Raw genomic sequence first — 25,996 nt, 5'->3', positions numbered from 1 at the left:
ATAATTATCTATCTATTTTATAAATTATCTTCAAAAAAGTAACATTAAAGATGTAACATCTACACTTTAAAGACCAGCCTATAATATCATGCATAAAACTCTATTTAATCTTCGCTTGTTTTAATTTCATACAAAGGCTAATCACTGACTAGCATTTGTAAAAAAAACTAGATTCAATGCATTATCTTTGAGGAAGCAATACTCCATCTTACAAAACCTGTAACCACCAATAATCAAGTTCAATCCAAATAATAAAAACTGCAAGAAAAGAAAAAAGAACTTTGTTTGCCCAAGAAATAGAATAGGATATTTTACGATACCAAAATCTTTTAGAATAGAATAGCCTAACATCAAGCACACTGTCAATAAAACGCCATTTACAACATTTTGCTTAAACAACTTTGTTATAAAAGAACATGAATACATAAGCTTAAACAACTCGTGGCAAATCAATTAAACAAATACATCACAATCAAAAAATTGATCAAGTCAAAGGTCAAATGTGAGTTCCCAACACAAACCAATCTAAATGATTGAATTACAAGAAAGATGGAAAGGGTGGAGAATCATTACAGGACCCCAAAAAATGGGGGTCAGAGGGCCAAGTATATCAGATAAATCAGTAAGGATTTTTTGAATTAGCATGCACACCCACGCCATTCCTCATTCTCAGGAACAGTTTTTGGAATACCTTGAAAGCATCTGCAATTAAAAATGGAACATTATTTGCTGGCATGTATATTTCCTTTATGCTCTGTTCTTTTAGGATCACTTGCTATCGTTTACGACTGAGTGTTTAGCTAGTAAGATTATCTTCCTAATTTCCCAGTAAGATTAGGTTTCTTAAGGTTCTATCATTCTTATTGAAGATTGAGACAAATATCCTATATTTTATATATACACATGCGCATACTACATATATATATATATATATATATATATTAGATGTAAAGATCTTGATATGATTTTGAATATGTGCATCCCAATTTAAAGCAAAACTTACATGTCCTGCCCTTGCTCATTAGCTAGAGCAATCTTAGCAATACACAAAAAAGCAACATCTATATTGTAGTCCTCTTTAGTAGATGTCTTGAAGTAAGGAATATTTTTTTTGGACGCACACCAGTCCAATGCTTTCTTCTCAGACACCTGAGTTCAAGATAACCACATGAGGCTTCTTAGGTGGTAGGAAAGGCAATGGTTTGGAAAAAAAGATCATGAGTTCAATTACTCCCCTTAGAAAATTTTTCTTTTTAAAAAATAGGTTATGAGAAAACTTCAAAACACATCACCGTCTGCTTATTACCACTCGACTATTTCCCCCATCAATATGAACCCTGTTTTCAAGCAATATAAACAGAAATTTTCTCATATTAAGAGCATTTACCTGTGTTTCCATGAAAGTTTTATCTTAATAGGAGCTCATCTTGAGCCAGAAAACATAAGTCAAAGGATAAAAAAGGCTATCAAATATTGACATAAAAATGATAACAAGTATAAAGATGTAGAAGAATCAAATATTGCATAAGAAAAGAAATTTTGATCAAGTTCTGTATTCCAGTTATGCATCCTCACCAAACAAAATATTAACATTATCACACTTGGTGGACTCAAATCTCTTCAAAAAAAAAAAAAAAACAAGCAACCAATTTAGTGCAATCTCTTAACTTCATATGTATAGAGGATATATTTCCCATAACCAAAAATGTTGCTGTCTTCTACTTCGGTTAAAACGCTATTAAAGCACAATATATAAGATATTGATGACAAAAATGCCATGTGTAGATAAAAGGGCTAAGTGAAGAAAATAGGGAAAAAATTAAAATTGAAGGTAATAAAGCAACAATAGCGTCAAAATTGCTAATTTTTGGAACCCACGTATTCAAGAAAATATGATATTATGAGTCTAGTTCCTCCAAAAAATGGTTTAATAACAAGATGGATGACATAGTCTAAAACTAGAGGCTTCATGGTGTGTGAGGCTCCATGTAAGACATACTGGAAATGAATGAACGATCCATTCGACTCCTAGGAAGGTGTTCATTGCTGGAACTGAAGCGCTACAAAGAGAGTTCATCTTGTTTCTTCTCTAGATTCAGATTCTCAATTCTAATTAGCTTAGATTTAAGTTTATTAGACACTGTGATTTTGAATTTGTATGATCACTTGATTGAGGGTGGCATTTGAGGACAATCTCCTTTGTGATTGCTTGCAATTCTAGATGCTCCTCTTGATTAAGGCATATAATTTTCTGGTTTCAAGATTCACTTGATACATTTGCATGTTAGACATGATATTGCGTTGTAGATGTGATTAATTCTGTTTGCAATCTGACTAGGGGGTTAAATCAATTCCATATCCTAAAGAAAAGCGAGGCAAGGATGAACACTATCTCTAGGAGTTGCCAATCACATATCATCTCTTACCATATTCCACTCCTCCATCACAGAAAAACAATTAGTTTTAGATGATTGGAAATAAAGAATTTAAATCGCCGTCTCTTCTCTTAATTTGTCATTAAACTTCATCTCTTAATTTGTAATTAAACTTCATTAATTGGAAATTCTAAAAGCTAGAGACCAAAGAGAACCGACCTACGGTTGACTCCACTACACTATAGAGTTTAATTCTAGTATTTTGATAGCTAAACAACAAGTTTATCAATGATCAATAAAAATGACTCCAGATATTGGAGACATGGTCCGTGGATTATGCTAAAAGGAATCAATTGACTCAAGTCAGAATCATTTTGAAGTTCCTTCCTAATTGTTCAGTTCTTTCATGTTTACCTCTTCTTCTTCATCTTTTTGTTTTTATTTTGGCTGTGTTTCAACGGCTAACAAATAACAGCACTGGCCACTGTTAGCACATGAATAGAAATGAGGAATCAATTTTTATCTTGCGTTGAATTTGCTGCAATGGTTTAAAAGTATTTATTCTAGTTTTTCTGCACTGGCACCAAGTTATAGCTGATCGTATCTTTCCAAACTTTGAGATATTTTATAAATAAAAGGATCGAAAAAATTGCCATAGGTGATTCTATATGCAAAATTTGTTGAAAATGTTAATAATAGGAGTTTTGCTTTGGTGATAAAAGGAACCAAATCCATGTTAAGGAGAGGCTACTTTGGTGAGGATAAAAATCTAAGAAAGCCAAATATAAAAATGAAAGCAGTCACCCTTGAAAAGTATAGAGATGTTTACTCATGATTTAAAGTTTAGAATAAGGAGGACCATAGTTCATTTTTAGATTTGGTCAGGCTGCTTTGGTGAGGATAAAAATCTAAGAAAGCCAAATCTAAAAATGAAAGCAGTTAGCCCTGAAAAGAGTAGAGGTGTTTGCTCATGATTTAACTTGAAAAGAGTAGATATGTTTACTCATGATTTAAAGTTTAGAATAAGGAGGACCATGGTTCTTTTTTCACTAAAAACTCTATATGCAAAATTTATCAAAATGTTAATGACATAAAATTTTGCTTGGGGAGAGGCTACTTTGGTAATGATCTATTGTTGTTTGAAAAATTATAAGGGAGTTAAGAAATTTTGTTTGAAAAATTTCACTGTTGTTTGCAAGAACACATAGGCAATGTACTTACCTTAGGCAAGATACTCCCTTTTAGCCTATCTACAAATGTTAATGACATAAAGTTTTGCTTAGGAAGAGGCTGTTTTGGTAATGATCCACCGTTGTTTGAAAAATTATAAGGGAGCTAAGAAAGCCAAATCCAAAAATGAAATCAAAGATAGTCTAAAAGGAGTATGCTTGCTCAAATGGTAAGTATATTGCCTATGTTCCTGCATTGTTTTTAACTATATTATTTTAGAAGATATTCAACTCATTTATTTTTTTTCATGCAACTATCTCACACAATCCAACCTTCCCTCTCTTCCTCTTCATTTGTCCTCACACATTCCCTTCTCTTTTGTTCTCATACTTGTATTCTAAAGTTTTTAATTATTTAACTATGATTTTTAATGTTACTTACAAGTATAAGTTAATAAAATTTTCTAGAAAATATCTTATAATTAAAAAATAAAAGGAGTGCCAAACGCTTCATGATAAAAATGGATTACAATATGTTTTTCTAGTTCAAATATAAGTTTTTTTTTTAAAATTTAATTGTAGAAAAGGGTAAGTTAAAATGTCATAATTAATATGTTTAAATCTTATAATTAAATTGTTAAACGCTTTAAATTTTATCATTATGTATTTATATTTTGAATAAGTTAAGTTGGGATCCGCCGTGTTTTCTTATATAAAAAATGACGGGAATGTTCTTTAAGATTTAAACACGAATTAAAATATCTAAAATAAAAAATCTTAATATTAAGTGCGTTGCCAGAATTTCAATCTTTGAAAGAAAGAAATTTAAATGAAATATTTTCTTACAAAAATAATATTTTAAAATAGAAAAAATATATTGCACCCGTTATATTGACAGCCATAAATATATTTTCTCTACATTTTATTAACTTATAACTATTGTCACATAACATTAAAAATAATTGAAATCGAAAATTTTAGAGCACATGTATGAGAATGAGAGGGAGAGTGTGAGTATAGATAGACAGGGAAAGGTGGAACTTATTCCAAGTACCTCATTGCGACTGAGATGGGAAGGGAGCTTCCCCCCCCCCCCCCGGGGGTCTAATTTTCAGAATATAAATGGCGTGCTTTAAAAGACACAGAAAACACGAAAAGAGTGCCAATGAGGCAGCCCTCCTGTTGCACTTAATAACTTCTTATTTATATTTATTTATTAAAAATAAATAAATATATTTATTTATTGAAAAGAAAAAGAACACTTAAAAGTCTTAAAGTATCCTCATGCATGCAAATATAAATATAATCTCAATTATAAGAATCAAGTCAATGTTACAAAGGACAGTAAAAAAAAAAGTCAATGTTACAAAGGGGATCGCAGATATAAAAAGAAGGCCCAAATATGCTCATTAGTGTAAAAGTCATGAATCTTTATGAAACTCTTGAATATATTTTTTTTTTTTCAATTTTTTCTTCTCTAAAACAAGGGTAAGAAAAACATAATAAAGACCAGAAGTTTTTCCCCTCTCCTTTTGAAAGCAAAAAACAAGACAAAAAATCTCTTCCCCACACTTGTTAAATATACAACCATAAACAATGCTAGTAGGAAAAACTCTCATCTGATGGCTTTTATGCAACAGAAAGCTCAGCCCCATTATACAGAAGACCAATTTTATGCCGATTCAAGGCAAATCAAGGAACTCAGTCCAATAGAATACATTCAAAAAGCTCAGAGATTCATGGTTCACGGTGCAATAGACTACCCTTGAGATTCATGGGCATAAAAAAGACACCAGATATTCAAACTCTATTGAAAGCCCAAACTTTCTCTCGCCGATCAGATCACAATACTCTTTTAAACAGTAAGCATGAAACACAATCTACAATAGGAGAATGATTTTTGGAGGCTTACAGTAATATGTTGGCGCATTCCTCTAACCCATTTGAATTGAATCGCAGCAAGATCACAGCCAAACCCTCTTCTTCTCTAATACTGATGACATCACCACCGCCACTTCCGGCGTCCGTCTTCTCGCTGGCGGAGGTGGAGTACCATTGGCTGAGATGCATATTCAGTGACTCGGTTGAGGAGAACTGGATCGGATAATATAAATAGATTTATCAGTCCTAACGTTACAATTTGTGAAAGACTGAAAATTTCAAAATTTAAATGATCTCATTAACGGCTATTTTCGTTCAAGATCGGTGACTCGATTAAGGTCGATAGTGAAAGCCGAAGCCATGTGTCCCCACAAACAAATCATACACACACAGTTAATATGTAAACCCATAGTTTTTGAATTAGAATTGGAATACAGGCGACCTGTTACCTTCTAATTTGAATGAAAATAGCCGTTAACTAGAATTGGAATTCAGGCAATTTGTTTCCTGTGATTTGAATAAAAATTACCGTTAACTAGATGGTTATTTTTGAGAAGTCAGTCTTTCCAAAATTGTAACGTTGGGACTAAGTTTGCTCTTTATTTACTCAATCGTGTCTTCACTGAGTAACATGAGCCACAATTGCTCCGGCAGGCGTTCCAGGTCCATTAGTGCGATCATCTGCGATTCCATTGGCAGTGGAAGTGACTCTGCTTTTGGGTTCAATATGAACGAAATCGAAGTGCTCAAACTTTGCGTCTCCTCTTATCGTAAGTCTCCATCCACATTCTATTTCTAGATGTTACTGTTTTTTTCGAGTATTGTCATTTGATTGGGCGATGAAGGTTTGGGCTCTTAGGAGAGAGCCACTTTCTGGTCAGTTTCTGGATGTTAAGGCGAATGCACCGCGCAGCTTTAGGCTTTTAGCATGTTTCATAGATCTGAGTGTATTTTTCCTTCATTAGGAAATTGACCCAAACCCGTGTTTCTTTTTCTTTAAATTCGCTCTCAAGTTAACAGTATAGGGTAGTTGGAAAATCATATTGTTCAGTTGTTTTGTTGGGGAAAAATAAACTAGAACTTTCGATCTGGCTTATCATCGTAGGAGTCACTCCTCGCTTAAACGTCTATGCGATGTTTGATACTGAAGTCTATTTAACGTCCTCTAGGTTTGGGCTTTAGTTTCTGGACGTGGTTGTGATTCTGTTCACCTGGTTCTATCTATGTTTATTTTGTCCAGCATTTAACACCTACCGGACATGGATCTTGCTTGCTTGATATTTGATGTTTGTTGATATTTGATGTTTTTGTTGTTCTTTTCTTATATACTTCTTGCTTGTCTTTGGTGTATCATGATGTTATGAGTCTCATATTGGAAAACTTCGTAAGTGTTGTAGAGTTTTTAAGCCTAAGAAAAAAGCCCATCCCAAAAGACTAGTATGTTGGGAGGAAAAGCCCCTTAAACTTATAAACCCCACAATACTTATGAGATTTCCTAACGTGGGACTCATAACACACGAATGCCATTGGAGAGCCTATTGACCAAAAGGAGGATGAAATCTATAAGAAACCTTATTATATCGGTATCTATGTATCAAAAACATCAATAGTTGTTCTATCATGTTACTAAAGTGCTTTTGCTTACTTTGTTGTCTCTTGCATTCTGTTGTTCTGCTAAGAACAAGAGATCCTTCTTATAGGAATCAAAGTATTTTTTTTTTCTTCTCCTTCTCACAATTTAAGAAAGACTGAAAATTTCAAAATTTAAATGATCTTGTTAACGGCTATTCTCATTCAACACTGTGTGATTCGATTAAGGGCTATTTTCAGCACCAAAATAGTTGATGGTGAAAGCCTCAGCCACGTGTTCCCCCAAACAAACAAAACACACACACATACACGCAATATGTAAACCCCTATAATTTGAATTAGAATTGGAATACAGGGGAGCTGTTTCCCCTAATTTGAATGAAAATAACCATTAACTAGATGGTTGCTTTTGAGAAGTCGGTCTTTTCAAAACTGTAACATGGAGACTAAGACACACACACACCACATCCGCTCTTCTTTTACTCAACCGTGTCGTCCATATGAGCCACAGCCGCTCCGGAAGGTTTTCCAAGTCCATCAGTGTGATCGTTCGTGATTTAAGAAGGGGTTGCGTCTCTGATCTTTACTGTGCTTGAGGTTTAGAGCAAGCCGATTCGATTGGCAGTTGAAGTGACTCAGCTTTTGGGTTCAATATGAACGAAACTGAAGGGCTCAACTTTGCAGCCCCTGTCACCTTAAGTCTCGATTTCACATTCTATTTGTAGATTGCACGTGTCGTGGCTACTTTCTTTTGAGTACTGCAATTTGATTTGGCAATAAAGGTTTGGGTTCTTGGGAGAGTTCCACTTTCTGGTGACTTTCTGCACAGAAGGATCTCAAGGTTCTTTAATTGTAGGATTTTAGCATGTTTCGTGTGTCTGAATGTAATCTTTCTTCATTAGGAAATTGACCCAAGTGCGTGTACCCTTTTTTGAAAATTTGCTCTGAGGTGTATTGGAAAAACATATTGCTCAATGGTTTTGTTATAAATTCACGATATGATTTAACACCTATTTGATATGGATCTTGCTTGCTTGCATTTGATATTGGTGTTGTCCCAGCAGAGCCTATATTGCCGAGAAGCATGAAATTAGAAAGAAACCATATATCGATTTATATCTGTGAAAAAACATCAGTAGATGTTTTGTCATGTTATTAATATGCTTTTACTTACTTTATTGTCTTGCATTCCGTTGAAATTGAGCATTTCTTGCCCATTCATAGAGAAGCTCCTTCTTTTGCTGATAACAACAGATCCTTCTTACAGGAATCAAGGTATTTTTTTTCCTTCACCTTCTCACATTCATTTTCTCTCTGTCCATTGGAATATATTTTTGCTGTTTACCTCACAGCCTCTTCTTCATATCTAAGATTGTCATATAAAATGAATGGTTCTATTTTGCCTGAAGGTATTTTCTTTACAAAGTTCTCCTGTACGCAAACCTGGGGAAAAAAAATCTTGTTACTGGATATCGATGTGGAAGTGTGTGAGATCTTCCACAATGTTGTTTTCCTAAATGAGATCGTTTGTTTTTTGCTGCTTAGCGTATGTTAACTTACAATTTTTCAAGTTTTAACAGAAATAAATTAGCCCATAAAAAAAATTAAATTATGAGGCAAGAAGATGTCAATGACAGTCAAATGGTTTCTATTTGATAGCGGGACATTATGTAATTGCTTTTAATGATACTTTTTCTAGTGCATATGATGATGATATGTGTTGATGCTTGAAACTATATGCTTTTAACAAGAGTTGCGGAAACTACGTATGTGTTGATGCTTAAATAATGTATTTGATATATGATTGATTTGTTTGGAAGTCATTAAGAGATAAGTTAAAGTTGATTATGCAGTATAAGAATACTGTAAAGATATAGGATGCGTGTGTGTCATTTAAGCAAAAATTAAGAAATGAAACTTTGCATTGTATCGGTGAATGCTCATATTATGTAATTGCTCTATTGAGTCATGTGGCAGTAATTACTTAAAGTTCCTATAATTGAATAGATTATGTGATAATAATGCGTTTAGACTGAGATTAAGTTCATATTGTTAGTAGGGTAATTTTGGATATTTTTCTATACATGCATCTATATCTACTTTGTTAACTTGTAAAAGCAAATAATATGACAATTATTTCGCTCATTCATGGAATTTAGGCATTATCTAGTTGATAATATGACAATTTTGGACATTTTTCTTTTAGCTGCTGATCAAGGTCTATCAAACTAGTTTTAAGAAGTAATCTCAGCTAGTGATGGCATTGTTTGATTCTCTGTTTTCGGTTTTCATGTTTTAAAAATAGTTTTATAAAATTATTTTTTAAAACAATTAAGTTTTGCAAAAAAAAAACAAAAAGTTTGTTTGGATTTTTTTTAAAGCTGCATTTGAAAAATGAAAAAAAACAAAAGTTGTTTAAAACAAATTGTTTTCAAAATCAATTTAAAGAACTCATTGAGATAATGTGAGAGATAGAGTGGAGAGTGGATGCAGCAACCGTGGATGGAGTGTCAGAGGGCTGAAAGACAACGTCGAAAAGGCGAGCAATTGAGAATGTGAGCATGAGTGACAGAGTAGAGAGCACAACTGCAAGAGAAAATAAGATTAAGAAAAACAACAAAACATAACAGGAAAAAAAAAAGCATGTAAAAATTATTCTGAGATTTTTAAAAAACGTAATTCTTTTTTTTTTAACAGAAACTTAATTGAAAATTGACCATCAAACAAGTTTTTTATCTTTTGTTTTAAGAAAAACTGTTTTCGGAACAAAAAATCAAATAACGCCTTGATTTCACTTAATTGTGATTCAATAAACAAAGGAAAACAAAGTGATTTGATTCATATCATCAATTGATTGGGGTTTAGTAAGTACAAGTTCTCCACATGATTACCGATAAAAACGCTCCCATCTAAAGCTCTTAGGACCTTGGTTGTTGAAGTTGATGGATTGTATCTAACAAACTGGCCAGCTCTTTTTTCTAGTATTATGTCCCCATTCTTTCTTATATCCAACACTTCTATTGGATGCAGCTCATTTGTTGAAACTGTATTTGTCCATGATTCATCAATCCCATATTGTTTCATAATCCACACGGACCATATTCTTTCATTAAACGTGTTTTTCTTCTTTGACGACACCGCAATTGAATCTCCCACTGCCATTATTGAAAGAGAATATGCATCGTTGGCAATACTTCTAGGAAGTAATATTTCCCCGAATACTACGTGCGTTAGATCAAATGTAAGTACAAACGGATAATCTTCTATTTTGTTCCAAACAATCCAATGAAGTGCACCATTAATAAGCACACGATCAAATGAAGCCTCTTTGAGATCGCAAGGAGGAGGAGGAGGAGGAATACCAGTGACATGTTTCCATGACCAAGTGAGGTACGAGAAGACATAAGCCGAATCAACTGCACTAACTTCATAATTATGACAAACAAGGACTACAACCTTAAAATCATTGCTCCTACGATCAAAACCAAACGCTAAAACTGATCGATGTAGATCCCAAGTCAATAATGTGAGTCTAGGAAGAAAAACATATCTTTGAATTGTTGGGTTCCAAAGGACAAAGTTGATGGGTGGATGGTCAACAAAACATATTATACCGTTGCTTGTACCCATCCTCGTTAATCCCCTGTAGCCCTCAATGATAGGACTTTTCACTGTGCGAAACAAATCGAATTGGTCATTATCCAAATGTAATGAATAGCCGCCTTCAAATTTCACTATACTTTCATGAACGGATTCACTTGATTTGGTCTCTTTGGGTCGGTAACATTTAATGAGGAGGACTTCTTTTTTGGAATCAAAAGCTCGATTTGAATGGCGGGATATGAAATTAGGACTAGCAATAAGAGGATTCCAATCTCTACAAATGAAGGCGCATTGAATTAGGGTTTTGCCATCTAGGTTGAGCAGAATTTCTTCGACAATGTGGAGAGGAATAAAAGGATTGTTTTGTGACATTATGGATTTGGAGTCCAACGTGAGGTTGACATATAGTAATAACAAGCGCGCGCACACACAATATATATATATGTATAAGATATCAATGGGTTCTGAAATAGATGACGATGCGTATAAGGCGATAGGCTGTTCTAGTTCAGTGATTGAGAATCTAGAATTCAGAGTTTGTGGTAACGTGATAGGTTAGCAAAGCTTGGGCTATATATGTAGTGAGCTATTATTGGTATATTTTTATGTGAATTTGAATTGGTCTATATTCGGGTTTAATAAACTTACAAAAGAGATTGATGCAGGTAAAATAATACTAATAATTCAAAAATATATATCATAATGTTCTTTAATTTTTTTTTACTTTTTAAAATAGGTTTATCACATTAAGTTGAACCTTTTTCATTTAAATAAAGGAGCTCTTAATCTTTGATTCCGGCTTATCAAAAGAAAAATAAAGTAGTAGATGTACAAAGAATTTTAGATATCTATCATAATCCTCGCGAAGATATAGTCTTTACACATTATTTCATACCCATCTATTAATAAGTGTGGATGAATACTCCCTAGCTATCTCAAAAAAGCATACACTGCATATGTGAAAATATAGCTTTTGCAAATCTCATATAAATTATACTTTTTGTACCCACTAGCCATAAGTTTTCAAAAATACAGGTCTTGTTTGGCTCCTATTTTTAAAACAATGTTTAATTTTTAAAAGCAAAATTAAAAAAAAGCCAACTTGGTTGATAATTTTTGTTTCAGTTAAATTTTTTGTGAAACAGAAAACAAGAATATATATGTTTTCAAAACAAAAATAATAGGGATAAGGTCTTATTTTGCTTCAAAAATATTCGTTCATGAGCTATGAGTATCCAAAAGTTTTTTAAGGGCAATACTACCTCAAAAGTGCTAAAAATATAGCAATTTCGCCCATCCATTAACAAAGTTGATTTTGACCGTTAGTTAACCCAATAAAATAAATTGAGTTGGCCTTGACACATAGGATTTAACGCCACATATTATCACCTGTTATGTTATGCCATGTCTGCATCATCTTCCTTCCCTGCACTTCTTCATCCCTGTACTCGTTTGACTCTGCCCCACCTCTTCTCAAAACTTCCCTTATTCCCTCATCCACTCCCATCCCTCTCATGTTAATCGCCTTCATTTTTTGTTGTTTCCTGATTGCTCTGTCTGACGATACTAAGTACAGGGGTGGTCCTCACTCTCACTCTCACTCACTCTCTCTCTCTCTAAAACTCTAAAAAAACCTGCAAAAAGCATATACTCTGACCAAGTGGTAGTTCAAGGCAAAATTATTCTTAAATTCACATTCAGAATCATAATAGGTTGATACACTTGGCGAAAGTGTGTGTGTATATATATGAGCACTGCAATAAAGGCTTAAATTTATTTTACACTTGGAAAGAAATAATGGGCAATATATTATCAATATATACCTTGACGATTACACATTATATATAATAGAGTTGTTATATATATGGAGGTATACTTAAAAAGAGATTCTTGATGGAAGAAGAAACAGCGACTTTGGCTATAACAAACCCACTTATGATGTCACCTACACTTCATCCCCTGCCTTGAACGCCTTTACTGCGCCTCCCACTCTGACCACTATGCCGGCAACATCAAAGCCTAGAGTATAGTCTGAATTTGATGAGAACCTAATCGTCTTAAGCTCAGGTAATGACATGCTTGAGTCTAGCTTTAAGACCTCTGATGGGTTCCCATATTCAGAGTAGACCTACGCTTTGATATGGTACGCTGTGTCAGGAGTAGCTGAAGCAGTCATGATGGTGACAGAGATAAGAAATCCAGAAGACTGATTTTTTGATGGTGTGGGAGGAGAAATGTTGGGCAAGTGGTAATTTATGTTGAAGTTGCGATGAAGAAACAAACAAAAGGAATGGCATGACTGGCAATGGTGAGGCCAAAGATGATATCAGAACGAAGAAGGTTAAGGGACTAGTGAGGGGCCCACTGGATAATGGGGAAGAGATATTGAAAAGCATGGTTTGGTGAGGCAGGAGATGACGTTGTTAGAGAGTGATTTCTATTTGGGAAAATGGCACTGAGGTCCCACGGAAGACAAAATACAGCAAAAAAATCCCTTCAAACTTAGTAATTATTCAGAAGTCCTAAAGGGACTTAATTGTAATAAGTGAAAACATGAAAAGACTATATTATCCCTGCCAAACATGTTTAATTTCATCCAAATTTGCTCTAGGTTTTGTCAAAAGTGAAAGACTCCAGACCTGTCCTACCGTTGCCGCTTGGATTGCATTCTCAACCTCTGTTTGCCATGACGTTTACTCTCAACCTCTCCATTGTTCTCAGCACTGCTTTCACGTTCGCGTTCAAAAACCATTCTTAGCGTGGTTTTCATGTTAGCATTCAAAGACCATTCTTAGTGCCTATTTCACGTTCTGTGAAGGTGTGTATGGAAGCTTAGGTTGCTGGTGTGGATTCATTTTGCAATGGGGGAATTGATGCCTGTTTTTTAAAAGCAAATTTTCAGTGAAAGTAGGTATGAAAGGTTAGCTTTCTGGTATGTTTTCATTTTGGCTTGGCAAATTACCACTTCTCCTTCATCGGTAAATGTTAATATTTGTGGAATTGTGGATCCATTTTGGTTTTTCCTGTATCTATGAGCACTTTCGCCTCCATTATTGCTGGTTTAATTTCTCATGTACATATCACAGTGCTATATACAAGACAATTTTTTTCTAAGGAAAATGACATTTGCATTAAGCTTATATATTCATTATATTAGTGTCTTCTTATTTGATTTTTGCATTTGTCTTTGGATTTATAATTATGAAATAATGATAAGAGTAACAGCATGATACAAAGGTGTGTGCTTTGTAATATCCTCACAAAGTGTGAATTGAATAGAAAATCAAAATGTACAATTGCCGTTTTGTTGGCCCGTTGAGAAGAAATAAAAGTCCACCTTTAGGCATGCTTGGTCATCAAATCAAGTTATTAGTATATATATATGGGAAGGAATAAGCAGATTTCATGTCAACAGAAAAAGGAAATTAAACAGCATTGGAGATTGAATAAGTGGCATTAGTTGATAATTAAGGTAACTTAGACACACACATATTGTTATTGTTGTAATTATTATTAAATGTGTTTTTTTATCCCACCTAGAAGGAAATAATGATAACTGATTTTTAACACTGAAAAGAAGATGAAAACTAATCTTTAGAAGCTTCATCAATAGTGATTAATGGCAAAATCATAAACAAGCCATGCCCGTTTCTTTGTAGATATTATGCTTACTTTTTTAACTGACAAATATTGTGCAATATGGTTAGTTTAAGTTCCTTTTAGTGTCCTGTTGACACATGACATATAGTTAAGTTAATGTTCTCTTGTTTTCTTTTTTTCACTTTTTTCCTCTTTGGTGTAAATGCAACTATGTAAACAGATGCTAACAAAGCTTGACCATGTTCATTCAATAGATGCTCTGTCCCTTGTCACTGGATACTGTATTAGTTGTCACTAGATGCTCTGTTCCTTCTCACTAAATACTGTGTTAGTTATCACTGGATGCTCTGTCCTTTGTCACTAAACACTGTGTTAGTTGTCACTGGATGCTCTGTCCCTTGTCACTGGATGTTGTATTGTTAGTGATGCTTTTTGATTATGTGCTTTTTTTTTTTTCCAGATGAACTGTTTCCATATGATATTACGTGCTGTTAAGCCAGAATTGTTTGCCAATGAGGACAAAATTGAGAATAAAGTGAAATGGGCTAAAGTTTATGTGTAGAATGATACTTGAGTAGTTGTTTGATTGTGTTATGTTATTTGTTATTGTTCACAATAATAATTGCATGGTGCTTACATATTCAATTTTTTTGACAGTAATTCATGTGGAGTTCATGTCCTCTCTTGGCTATAAGAGTGGGAAGGCACTGTTCATGATGATGCAGGATATACAATGCCACAATACTCTAGTAATGAACTACAAGAGTTAAAGGTTGGCTATTTGTGGTGGTTGGTTACCCATCCAAATAATGAACATGGAGATAAAGTGATGTAATTGCTATCGGACTACAATAAGAGCAAGAAGAGGAGATAGAGTAGTCAATTAATTTTTTGTTCTGTTAGGCCATGATATGTGTTGTAAGATGACTGGCAACTAAGGGTGTTAGCAATGAGTAGTAATAGCTTAATGGTCAACAGGTCATTTTGTAACAAACTGATCAAATTATGTTTATAATATTATTACCTTTTTCATCACATGTTGTAGTACCAATTTCTTAGGATTTTATTACATTTGTAATAGTATATGTCTTATACCTTTATTGATATCAACAAATTTATGTAATATTAATATTATAGGGATTATGTTACCAATATTACTCTGTGCAGAGATATTGACAAGTGGGAGTGTATAAATCAACAACACCCAGCGTATAAATTAACAACCTGAGTTATCCAAAATAACAAGTAATATAACAGGAGTTAATGACAAGTGATATAAGAATTTCATAACAAATGAATGTGTGGATATTAACAATTGATATTCAAAATTTTTACAACTGAAGGTGTCATTTATTTATAATGTTAAGTAATATTTACATTAAAATATAATTATTAAGAAGAAAGTGTTACTCAAATTTATGTTCAATTGATAAGGGACAATGCCTTCATTAACAAGTCATAGTACACCATTGATAAGTCATAGTGCGACTATTGACAAGTCACAGTGCAACCATTAACAAGGGACAGTGCAACCACCGACAAGGGATAGTGCCATCATTGACAAGTCACAGTGTCACTATTGACACTTCATTAATAATGATTATATATGACAACATAACCAAAACATAATATGACAGAGTGATTGAAAATATCATGATACTAAAATAGGTTACGTAACCTAAATTCATATTGTTGACAACTTATGTCAGCAAATTAATTGACAAGTCATACTGTAATGATTGACAAGTCATAACATGTCTAATGACAATGCAGGGTGCAGGTAATGACAACTGAAATTACAGCAAAATCTAACATGCCAATTCATAGCCAACTTTCATTTACACTTTCATATACATGAAACTATACCTATTTCACAACCCATCCCAAAAAAAAATATAGGGGTTGCATGTAATTACGAAAATAATTATTAGTGTGTATCCATTTACAAAAAATTCTCTTCATACCCATTTATAAAATATTCCCTTCAATAATCAAATCCTTCCATTTTGTGGAATTCATTTGTGGTGTAGGTGTTGGGATCATTTCAACAGCACAAGAAATTGATAGCGGCTCTTCAATGTCATCAAATAAGGTAGGTGGAGACATAGAGAATCCACTGACACCTCCAAATAATTAATCAATCCTGCAGGAAATGACAAGTCAAGGTGCATGCATTGACAAGTTGGTAGCAAGACAGTAACAACTGACATACTAAGAAATGATAATAACAGTTTTATTAAACTAAACTTATACATCTTGCTCTTTCATCGCATTATCCCTTGTTGCTTCTATGTGGTCCTTATTTTCATTCTCTTCTACATACACATGACCATTTTCTACATTGAATTTTATCAAATGTTCAACTCTATCATCATCTACCAACTCTACAAATGTTTGTTTTATCAAACACAACTGAGAATTTCAAAAGAAATGAATTACTTTTTTTCAACAATTGATGATATAATTTTCTTCAATTCTTCATAACTTGTGTCCTCTTTTATATTTGTTGTTCTTACACTACCTCCCATATATTTCATATCATCTTCTCCATCATTTATAAACTTTCTCCCTATGTGAACAAAGCAAAATAGGTGCTTTACAAACATACTCGTCATTAGTAATATAAACCTGCATCAAGAATCACGCAACTGTCATTGACAAGTCAAGCAGCTACATTGACAACTGTCGCTGCACGCATTGACAACTATTGCAGCTTGATTGACAACACAATATCCTATTTCGTCCTAAGGGTTTCTACCCACACTAACCTTCATCTTTTTCTTCTTTTGCCACTGAACTAATGTCAAAACAGAGCAAAACCACCCACAATATATCCAAAAACAGAGTACCTATGATCATCCTACAAACCCAACGTAAATCTCCAACACACACCAACCAAAAACACAGCTTTTTCATTGATTACCTTGTAAATCCTAGACCAAAAACAAAAGCTTTGCAGTACCAAAGGTAAAAACGATTTTCTGATTTCCCATTCCCAAACACAATCAATCTGTCAAGAAAAGTAGGAGAGGAGAGGAAAGAAAGTTTCAGACCTGACAATTTGTGGAGATTCAAATGGAAGCTCTTTGTAGTTCACTAATAGTAATGGAGAAGATATTTCATCATCAATTGCTCCTTCCTTCTTTCTCCATGTCCTCTCTCACAATCACAACAGATTCATTGCGCAGGAAACTCACTCAACATCTTTGTTTCTGATATGCTAGGGCAAGAGAGTCATTTTAACTTTCTGAAATTTGCAGCCAAGTCCCTTTGGGACTTCAGAAGAATTATGAGATTTCAGGGGACCTTTTTGCTGTATATTTGGTTCTGTGGGACCTTAATGTCATTTTCCCTTTCTATTTTCTTGTTGCCGGCCGGGTTAAGGGAAGAGAGATGTTAGAAGTAGGCGTCGAACTTGAGAGGGAGGAAATGGATGAAGTAGTGAAAGGAAGGTTTGAGAAGAAGGAGCTGGGGCAGAGCTAGATTCCCACGAGTACAAGGGTGAGAAGTGAATGGAGGGAAGGAAGATGATACTAGCATGGCATACCAGGTGAGTAACATGTGGCATTATATTCTATGTGCAAAGCGAACTCAACAAAATCAGGTTAATTAATGGTCAAAATTAACTTTATTAACAGATGGGACAATATTGCTACGATTCTAACATTTTCAGAGTAACATTGCTTCAAAAAAATTTTTTACGATACCCATAACTCCTGAGCAAATACTTTTGGGATATAATTAGACTTTATCCCAAAAAGCTAGTGGCTTTTATATGTTTTCTTATTTGTTTTTCTTTTGTTCAGTAAAATTGGTTAATGGCTTTTATATGTTTTCTTATTTGTTTTCTTTTGCTCAGTAAAATTGGTTAATAAGTAGAGATATCTCAGTTTGCATGCTGTTGATATAGCTTTTGCACATCTCATATAAATTATGCTTTTTTGCACCTTCTAGCCATAAGTTTTAAAAAAGGGGTAAGGTACAAACTTGCCTTGAAAATTTACACTTAGGAGCGTTGAGTATCAAAAAGTATTTTTTGACTTAATGTCACCTTGGAAGTTTTCATGTCATAGCAATATCACACTAGTCATTATCTAAGTTAAGATTAACTATCAGTTAACCAATTATGCTAAGTTGGTATGTCCATGTATCATCCACATCATTTTCTTTTCTGGGTTAAGTGCAAATTTGCTTGGAAAGTTTTTACTCAGGAATACTTGGTATTCGAAAGTTTTCAAATTGTAGCAATATAGCCCTAACTATTATTCATGTTAAATTTGATCATTAATTAACCAAATATGTTAAGCTGGTAGATCGACATATAATCCACTTTATTTTTTTAAGGTGAGAATTTAGTACTAACTCTAGAAAAATCATTGCTTCTATACTTTCGAAGTCCATGACTATTTCCAAAATTGACCTTATCCTTTACATCTTTCAAGAATTCTCGTAAGTTTCTCTTTTACATATATTATTTACTATATTTTTATACTCTACTTTTGTTCTTATAAAAAGTACTAAATTAAGAGCAAATGATAAAATAATAGATGTGTAGAAAGAGTTGTTCTTGTGTGGGAGAAGTTGCATTAGGATTATGGACCAGAAATGAAGTGAATAACTCAAAAAAAAAAAAAAAACAAGAAGAAGAAGAAGTGGATCACATGTGAATCTACCAGCACAGCATATTTAGTTAATTAATGGTCAAATTTAATATGAATAACAGTTGGGCAACATTACTACATTTTAAAAACTCTCGAATACCAAATGCTCTTGAGTAAAAAATTTCAAGGCAAATTTGCACTTAACCCAAAAAAGAAAATAATGTATACGACATATAGATATGCCAGCTTAGCATATTTGGTCAACTAACAGTTAAACTTAACCTAGATAACGGCTGGGGGACATTCCTACAATTTGAAAGCTTCTAGAGCAATATTGAGCCAAAAAATACTTTTAGATATTGAGCGCTCCTAAGTACAAACTTCCAGGGCAAATTTACACCTTATCCCTTTCAAAAATATAGGTCTTGTTTGATTTCCTATTTTCAAAACAATTTTTAATTTTTTTAAAAGCAAAAATTTTAAAAAAAAAACTTGGTTGATAATGATTTTTTTAGTTAAATTTTTTGTGAAACAGAAAACGAAAATATGTTTTTAAAACTGAAAAAAAGAGCAACTTTTATATGTTTTTTTATTTGTTTTACTTTTGTTCAATAAATAGAGATCTCTTATCTTTAAGCTCTTGCTTCTCAAATTAAATTCGAAGAGTTAAATCTCAATTTGCATGTTGTCTCCACTCTCCAGTTTGCTAGGCACTCACTGAAGTTGATTTTATCGGAAAAATAAATATAGGTATGCTTACAAGCCATGCAAAGAGAATTCTAGTAAACACACTTTTCAGGTTGTAGAGTTTTTCAATAGAGATTTAAATTTTCCCTTCTATAGATGATTATCAGGCAAAGCAATATGATCAAGAAAAGTCAAGTTTCCAATATTATAAGAAATAGTGCCCGCCTGCAAGTTGTTGCCAAAGAGATAATGGGATTGCTCAAAACAGCTTAAAAACAGTATTTTAAAAGTCAGACTAGACGTCAAACCGGAAAAACCAATAGATTATGGTTCAAATTATTAAATCGGTCGTTCGGTTATGCTAGTAACATAAAATTAAATTAAAGATAATGTTATATAAATATAATAAACATATGAAATTAAAATATCAAATTTTTAAATAACATAAAAATAAATTTAAATAGTTTAATTTCATAATGATTTTCTGGAAAAGAAAAACTTCACAATGATCTTGAGTTTTTTCCTTCTACTCCCAATTGATTTTAAGTTTTTTTTTTTGCAAAAAATTGATTTTGGCCCTTAACTAAACATTATGCTGGACTAATCATAAGAAGAAAAGTTCAAAATACATAAAAGTGAACGGAAGAAGATGGGTTATTTTGGCAAGTGAAAGTGTAAAATCATATCTAAGGAGTGACAAAATGCATCATATCTGAAGGATTTTTTGGGTGAAAAAAGTAAGCTTAAAACCATTCAATTTACTCAAATCCGTTCTGGTTCTCGACTCAAATGCGGGTTCCGACTCAAAAGCCTGCTCAAAGCGGATCAATCTGACTGAACCCGCAACGCCACCTAAAGCATTTGAACGGACTTGGACTGGTTAGACCATCCGGTTCAGTCTGTCTGATATGGGTTTGATAACATCGTTTAAAAACAACTTCTCAATCATGATTCATATAATACAAGGTATGTATGTAAAGAAAGTTTTGTTACGTAAAAGTGGTTATGAATAATACTTATTCACAGATACAAACAAGCTCAAATAAACTTTCAAGTGACTAAAGCTGTTCAACCAATAGGGAATAGAAGATTCAAACAAATTTTTTGATAAATCTAGATGTTTAAGGAGAGTTTATGTTTAAATGTCATAAGGGATAGGTACATGAAAATTGTTATTTGATAACTGAAGATAAACCAAAATTTTCAATGGGGATATCCACCCACTTTGGAACCAGTGAAGGCCCAAAGAAGTAAGAATTGGATATAGGTCAAGGATGGCTGGAGATCGAAAGTTAATGGTTGAAGTCAATATATAAGCTTTCCATCAATCAGAAGATAACTAAGTTCAAGAGGGATGGCTATGCTCTATTTGTATATACGTGAAAATGGTAATACAAAAAGTAAAAATGTTTTGATTTGTAGAATTTATTTCTGCCTAAGTTGAAGCTTTAATTTAGGATGGTCCAACAGAAAGAATTACAGAAAAAATATTAAAGGAATAACGTTCGGCTAAGGGGGAAAAAACAAGAAAGAAAATGAGAAATGAAACAATGGCAAGTGTTCTCCTTTATCTTCTCTTGTGGATAAAGATGCGTGGGCTTTGTTAGTTGTGGGTGAGCAAAACATAACCATATTGTGACTTGGGCCTTTTGATTCGTCACTGTCATTCACTGAATATGGTTTGGTTTGATTCATCACTAAATTTATAATCAAATACTATTTCTGATCCTTAATATAAAAGCTAGTTAAATAATTTGAATAGATTTATAAAGTTTGTTAAGTTAGTTATTTATAATAAATAGGTATTATCTTTCCTAAAATACCCTTGATTGTCATGTGTATTAGTTAGAATTATTATTTAATAGAGTCTTTGACATGTTCACATACTACAAAGATTACTTTGCAAAAAGTGGATAAACATAAGAGACAAAGTGGATTGGAATCTTATATTTAGAACCAAATTAAAAGTCAAACTAGCTCTTATATTAAGGATTGGAAGTAGTATCTTAAAAATTTATATTATTCAGTGATTAAAAAAAATTCTATATATTATGAGCCAGCAAGGTTTTTTTTTTTCTTGCCAATATTTTAAGATGTAGCAAGAGCAATAATAATAGCTGTAAAATATCATTGTAACTACCAGAAGTGAGTTTTAATTAATTTTCTTTTATCACATCATACATTTAAGAATTAAGTCTTGCGAGCTGAGGTGATAACTCTAAATAGCTTAAGTCGTAAATTTCTTATATTATAACTTGTGTATGCATTATATTAGAGTCGAGAATTAATATATAAAAGATCAGAAATGTGATCGTAATAATTTTAAATATTCCTTGAAGCTCCACAACCTAAGCGGCAACTTTCTAGAAGAAAATAGTTGGGACCATGTATTATTTATCCAATCATAACAGAATTCATTCAGGTTTTTTGAGCGTTTGGAATTTGGAGAAATTAATTTGAAATTTTAAAGTTTTTTTCTTTCAAAATTTGAAAAATCATGATGCTTGGATGTGAACTTCTTATGAATTTCATGATTGTATCTATATCTATTTGCCATAGTTGACGGGAACAAAAGCTGATAATAAGTAAATGACAAAAGACTTAAAGATTAAAAAGTTGAATTATGATAGGAAAAGGCTCTTGATCGTAACCCTGCCGATTTTAACATGCAGAAAAAGACTTTTTTATCTCAGAAAAATTATGAAAGATTTTTTTGTTAACTATACGTGAGTATTTTTCTATTGAAAATAAATTTATTTGAGATACGACCAGATATTAAACATTAAACATAAGTATCTCTCAATAAGGATTCAATTATGAAAAGTTAGTTTATAACCACAAAAACATAATTTTCCAAAACACATTAAAAATTTATTTTCTCCAAATAATGAATAGTTTCTTTCATGAACTATTCTTGTGTGGAAAACTTAAAAGTTGGGACAAAAATAGTAGCAAAGTTGGAATCCCATTCCACACGTTGAGAATAATGTGGTTGTTTGTTAAACCATAATCAACTTACATACAAACACCTATGAAATGACCTCATTAATTTACTTTGTTGTCATTATCCTATCAATTCTATTTTTTTTTCTAGAGACTTGATTTATTTTTGGCCTACCTCATCTAGAGACTTGATTATATATATCTTTGCGTTCTTGACGGGTGTAAGAGTACAAAGTCAATGGTGAAAGACTTGAATAACAGTTAAATACTATGCTCTTTTTAATACACACAATAATAAAAGGATTTTCCAAACACATATTCCTTACAATCCATAATAGAAGTCACTTTTAGAAGAATAGTTTGGTTTAAAATATAAGTTACCTGAAGAGTAATGAATATGTTTATTTGTCCATGTTGTCCTTACAATTAATGTTTAAATGTAACTCTTTATATTTTTTCTCTCCTTCACAACATCTTTTAATATGGATAAAGTTAAAAAAAATTTCAATTTGAAAAAAATTTAATGAATTAACTATTAGCTTTTGGTTTTAAAGATTAGTTCAAATGACTTGTATCATGAATGAAAGTGAGAGCACTTTAACATTAGCTATTCAAATGTGGAAAATTTGAAAGTTGGGACCGGCGTTGTATGGCTGTTAATTAGTCATTACTCCTTAGTCAACTTCTTGGAGACAAATATGTACATAGAATGGCCCACGACAATGATTTTCAATATTCACCATTAATCCCATCATCTTCTTTTCATTTCTTTTTCTGGTAAGCAGTGCAACTCTGATACATGTTATTACTACATTGAATATTGATAATGGTGATGTGTTTATGATAATAGTGCAAAATAGAATTATATGTTGGCGAGGTACTTAGATGTCATGTTGAAATTATTTATAATTTGGCGATATTCATAACATAAAATCAATGGCTAAATAATTTGAACATCCCTTGAACAAATAACTTTTTTAAATATACTCATTTAGTCCTATTTATAAGATATTTCCAGCATGTTTCACACAAATCAAGAAAAAAATCTTAAACTGCATTAACTCTCCATTAAAATATAACTACTTTTTAACTTTATCCTTATTTGATACATAAACCATTTAAAAAAAATTATTTACACTAATAAATGAAGGACAAAATAGTACATTCATGTTAAAAATTTAATAAAATGACTTATAGATAGAACTAAGAAAAATATTCTCTTTCTACCACTAAGAAAAATATTCCCTTTCTACCTTATAAATATGATAAGAGGAGTAGATAGGATTCACTTGTTATTCATATTTGGAAAGGTCAAGTTGGAATGAGATGAGTGGATTCCAGATAGGATTAAAATAAAGATGAGTTGGTGCATTACAATTAGTCAGAGCATGAGTTACGTGGTGCACTGAGAGTATACAAATAAATTCCTTTTCAAGATAAAATAATTTCTCTTATTCATAATTATGTGATTGATTTTTCCACAAAAACTGGACGCGATCAATACGCGGCTCCGGACTAACAAACACGGCAAGTTAGGAAATAACAGAGAACGTCCGATCCATATCAATTAATCAGATGATGGGTCATTATTCTTCCAAGCAGCTTGAGTTATAACTTTCTTATATTATAATGTGATGTGATGTGATTCTATTTATGTGATGTTCCAGCATATTTTATATAAAAAAATTTAAACCGAATTAATTTTCTTTTAAAATATAATAACTTCTTAACTTTATTTTAGTTGATTTATATCTTTAAAAAAATAATCATCTACATTATAATAATGAATGATAGAATAGTACTTTCATATTAAAAATTAATGAGATGACTATACATAGGATTAAAAAAATCATTTTCTCTTCTTTATAAATAAGATCAGAAGAGTATAGTGCACTATCAATTGGAAGATAATTATATCATTAGCAAATGTTCTATTTTTTTTTGTTCAAGACAAATTTTAAATATAATAAAAATCTCAAATCCCACAGCAATAATTTTAATTTAGATATCCTACAGCTCCACAATCTATTCTACAAACTTTCTAAAGAAAAAAATATTGTTGGGAGCATTGTTGTTTTAAATGTTAGTGACTCTTTAAATTTAATAGTTTTACATTTTCACCTTATCAAATCATATCGATTCGCTCTAAATTCATGTTACTTGTAAATTTAGCTGAACTCACAAATTTACACACGGAATTATTGTTTTTATGTTTTTAACTTACAAAATCGTATTAATTCACTCTTAAAGTCATTAATTTTTAAAATTTGATTATGATTAGTGATTTTATATAAGAACTTTATAAAATTTCTTTCTTAAGTATGGTAAACTATAAATATTTATATTTATGGACTTAATTCCAAGTATTGAATTTGAAATATATCCAAATAAAATTGTAGTCATTTTTACATTTTAATTATTTTATTATATACATTTAATAGTTACTTATTCTTAATCGTAAACGTTTACAAGTTTACATTCCCGTCACGAGTTTTAACATTTGGAAGCATACATTATTTATTTATCCAACCACAACAAAACTCATTCAAGTTTTTTATCCTTTATTTTGAGTAATTTGAACTCTTAAAGCTTTTTTAGTAACCTCATGATAAGTTAGCCGTAGTTGACGGGCACAAGAGCAATAAATCAATAATGAAAGACTTACCAAAATTGTTTGAATTACTGTGACTTAAGAAGTAACTTTGCAATTTTAAAGGTATTTTGAGTATATTTATACTAGATCAAGAAAGATTTTAAACTGTATTAATTTTCTATTAAAATACAACAACTTTCTAACTTCACCTCTATTTAATACACACACTTTTTTTTTAAAAAAATCAATATGTTAATAAATGAAGGATAAAATTGTAAATCTATACAAAGATTTAATGAAGTAATTTATAAATAGACCAAGAAAAATCTTCTCTCTTTACCTTATAAACAAAACTAAAGAAGTAGTCTGTAACCCCGTCCCCGAGGTGAGTTGGCTCCTGTATTAGGGATAAAGGGCATCTCCTTAAGGGACATACCTTGCAATTTGTCTTTTTTTTACGTTATATGCATAGGTATATATCTTTTTATTAGAAGTAATTATGTTTAGGGTATGGCCAAATATTAAACACGAGCATATCTCTTAATAAGAATTCGATTATGGAAAGCTAGATTATAACCACAAAAACATAATTTTCCAGAACACATATTAACAATCTATTTTCTCCAAATAATATTGAATAGTTTCTTTCATGAACTATTGTTCCTTGCGTGGAAAATTTAAAAGTCGGGACAAATAGTAGCAAAAAAGTTGGAATCCCATTCCACACGTTGAGACTGATAATATGGTTGTTTATTAGTCTATAATCAACTTACATCCAAACACCTATAAAATGAACACATTAATTTTCTTTGTTGTCTTATCCTATCACTTCTATTTTCTTTTTTCTAGAGACTTTATTATATGTATATCTTTGCGTTCTTGACGGGTATAAGAGTATAAAGTCGATGGTGAAAGCCTTGAATAAAAGTGAATACATTGCCCTTTTTAATACGC

General features: G+C 32.2%; 1 protein-coding gene across 1 annotated transcript in view; it reads right to left on the bottom strand.

The window, feature by feature from the left end:
- Positions 1 to 638: 638 nt before the first annotated feature.
- The window catches only part of LOC114755243 (ras-related protein Rab7-like), a gene marked incomplete at its 5' end in the record, with an annotated part of 61,003 nt that continues 35,645 nt past the window's right edge, over positions 639 to 25,996 (bottom strand). The window contains 3 exons of the mRNA XM_028944106.1: positions 639 to 702; positions 1,004 to 1,149; positions 1,307 to 1,387. Coding sequence (XP_028799939.1) covers positions 639 to 702; positions 1,004 to 1,149; positions 1,307 to 1,387 — 291 coding nt within the window. The remainder of the gene's footprint in view (positions 703 to 1,003; positions 1,150 to 1,306; positions 1,388 to 25,996) is intronic.

The sequence above is a fragment of the Neltuma alba genome, unplaced genomic scaffold (assembly GCF_004799145.2).
Source record: "Neltuma alba isolate B1F8T4 unplaced genomic scaffold, ASM479914v2 tig00010243_pilon, whole genome shotgun sequence".
Lineage (NCBI taxonomy): Eukaryota > Viridiplantae > Streptophyta > Magnoliopsida > Fabales > Fabaceae > Neltuma > Neltuma alba.
This window is presented reverse-complemented; position numbering and strand designations above follow the sequence as displayed.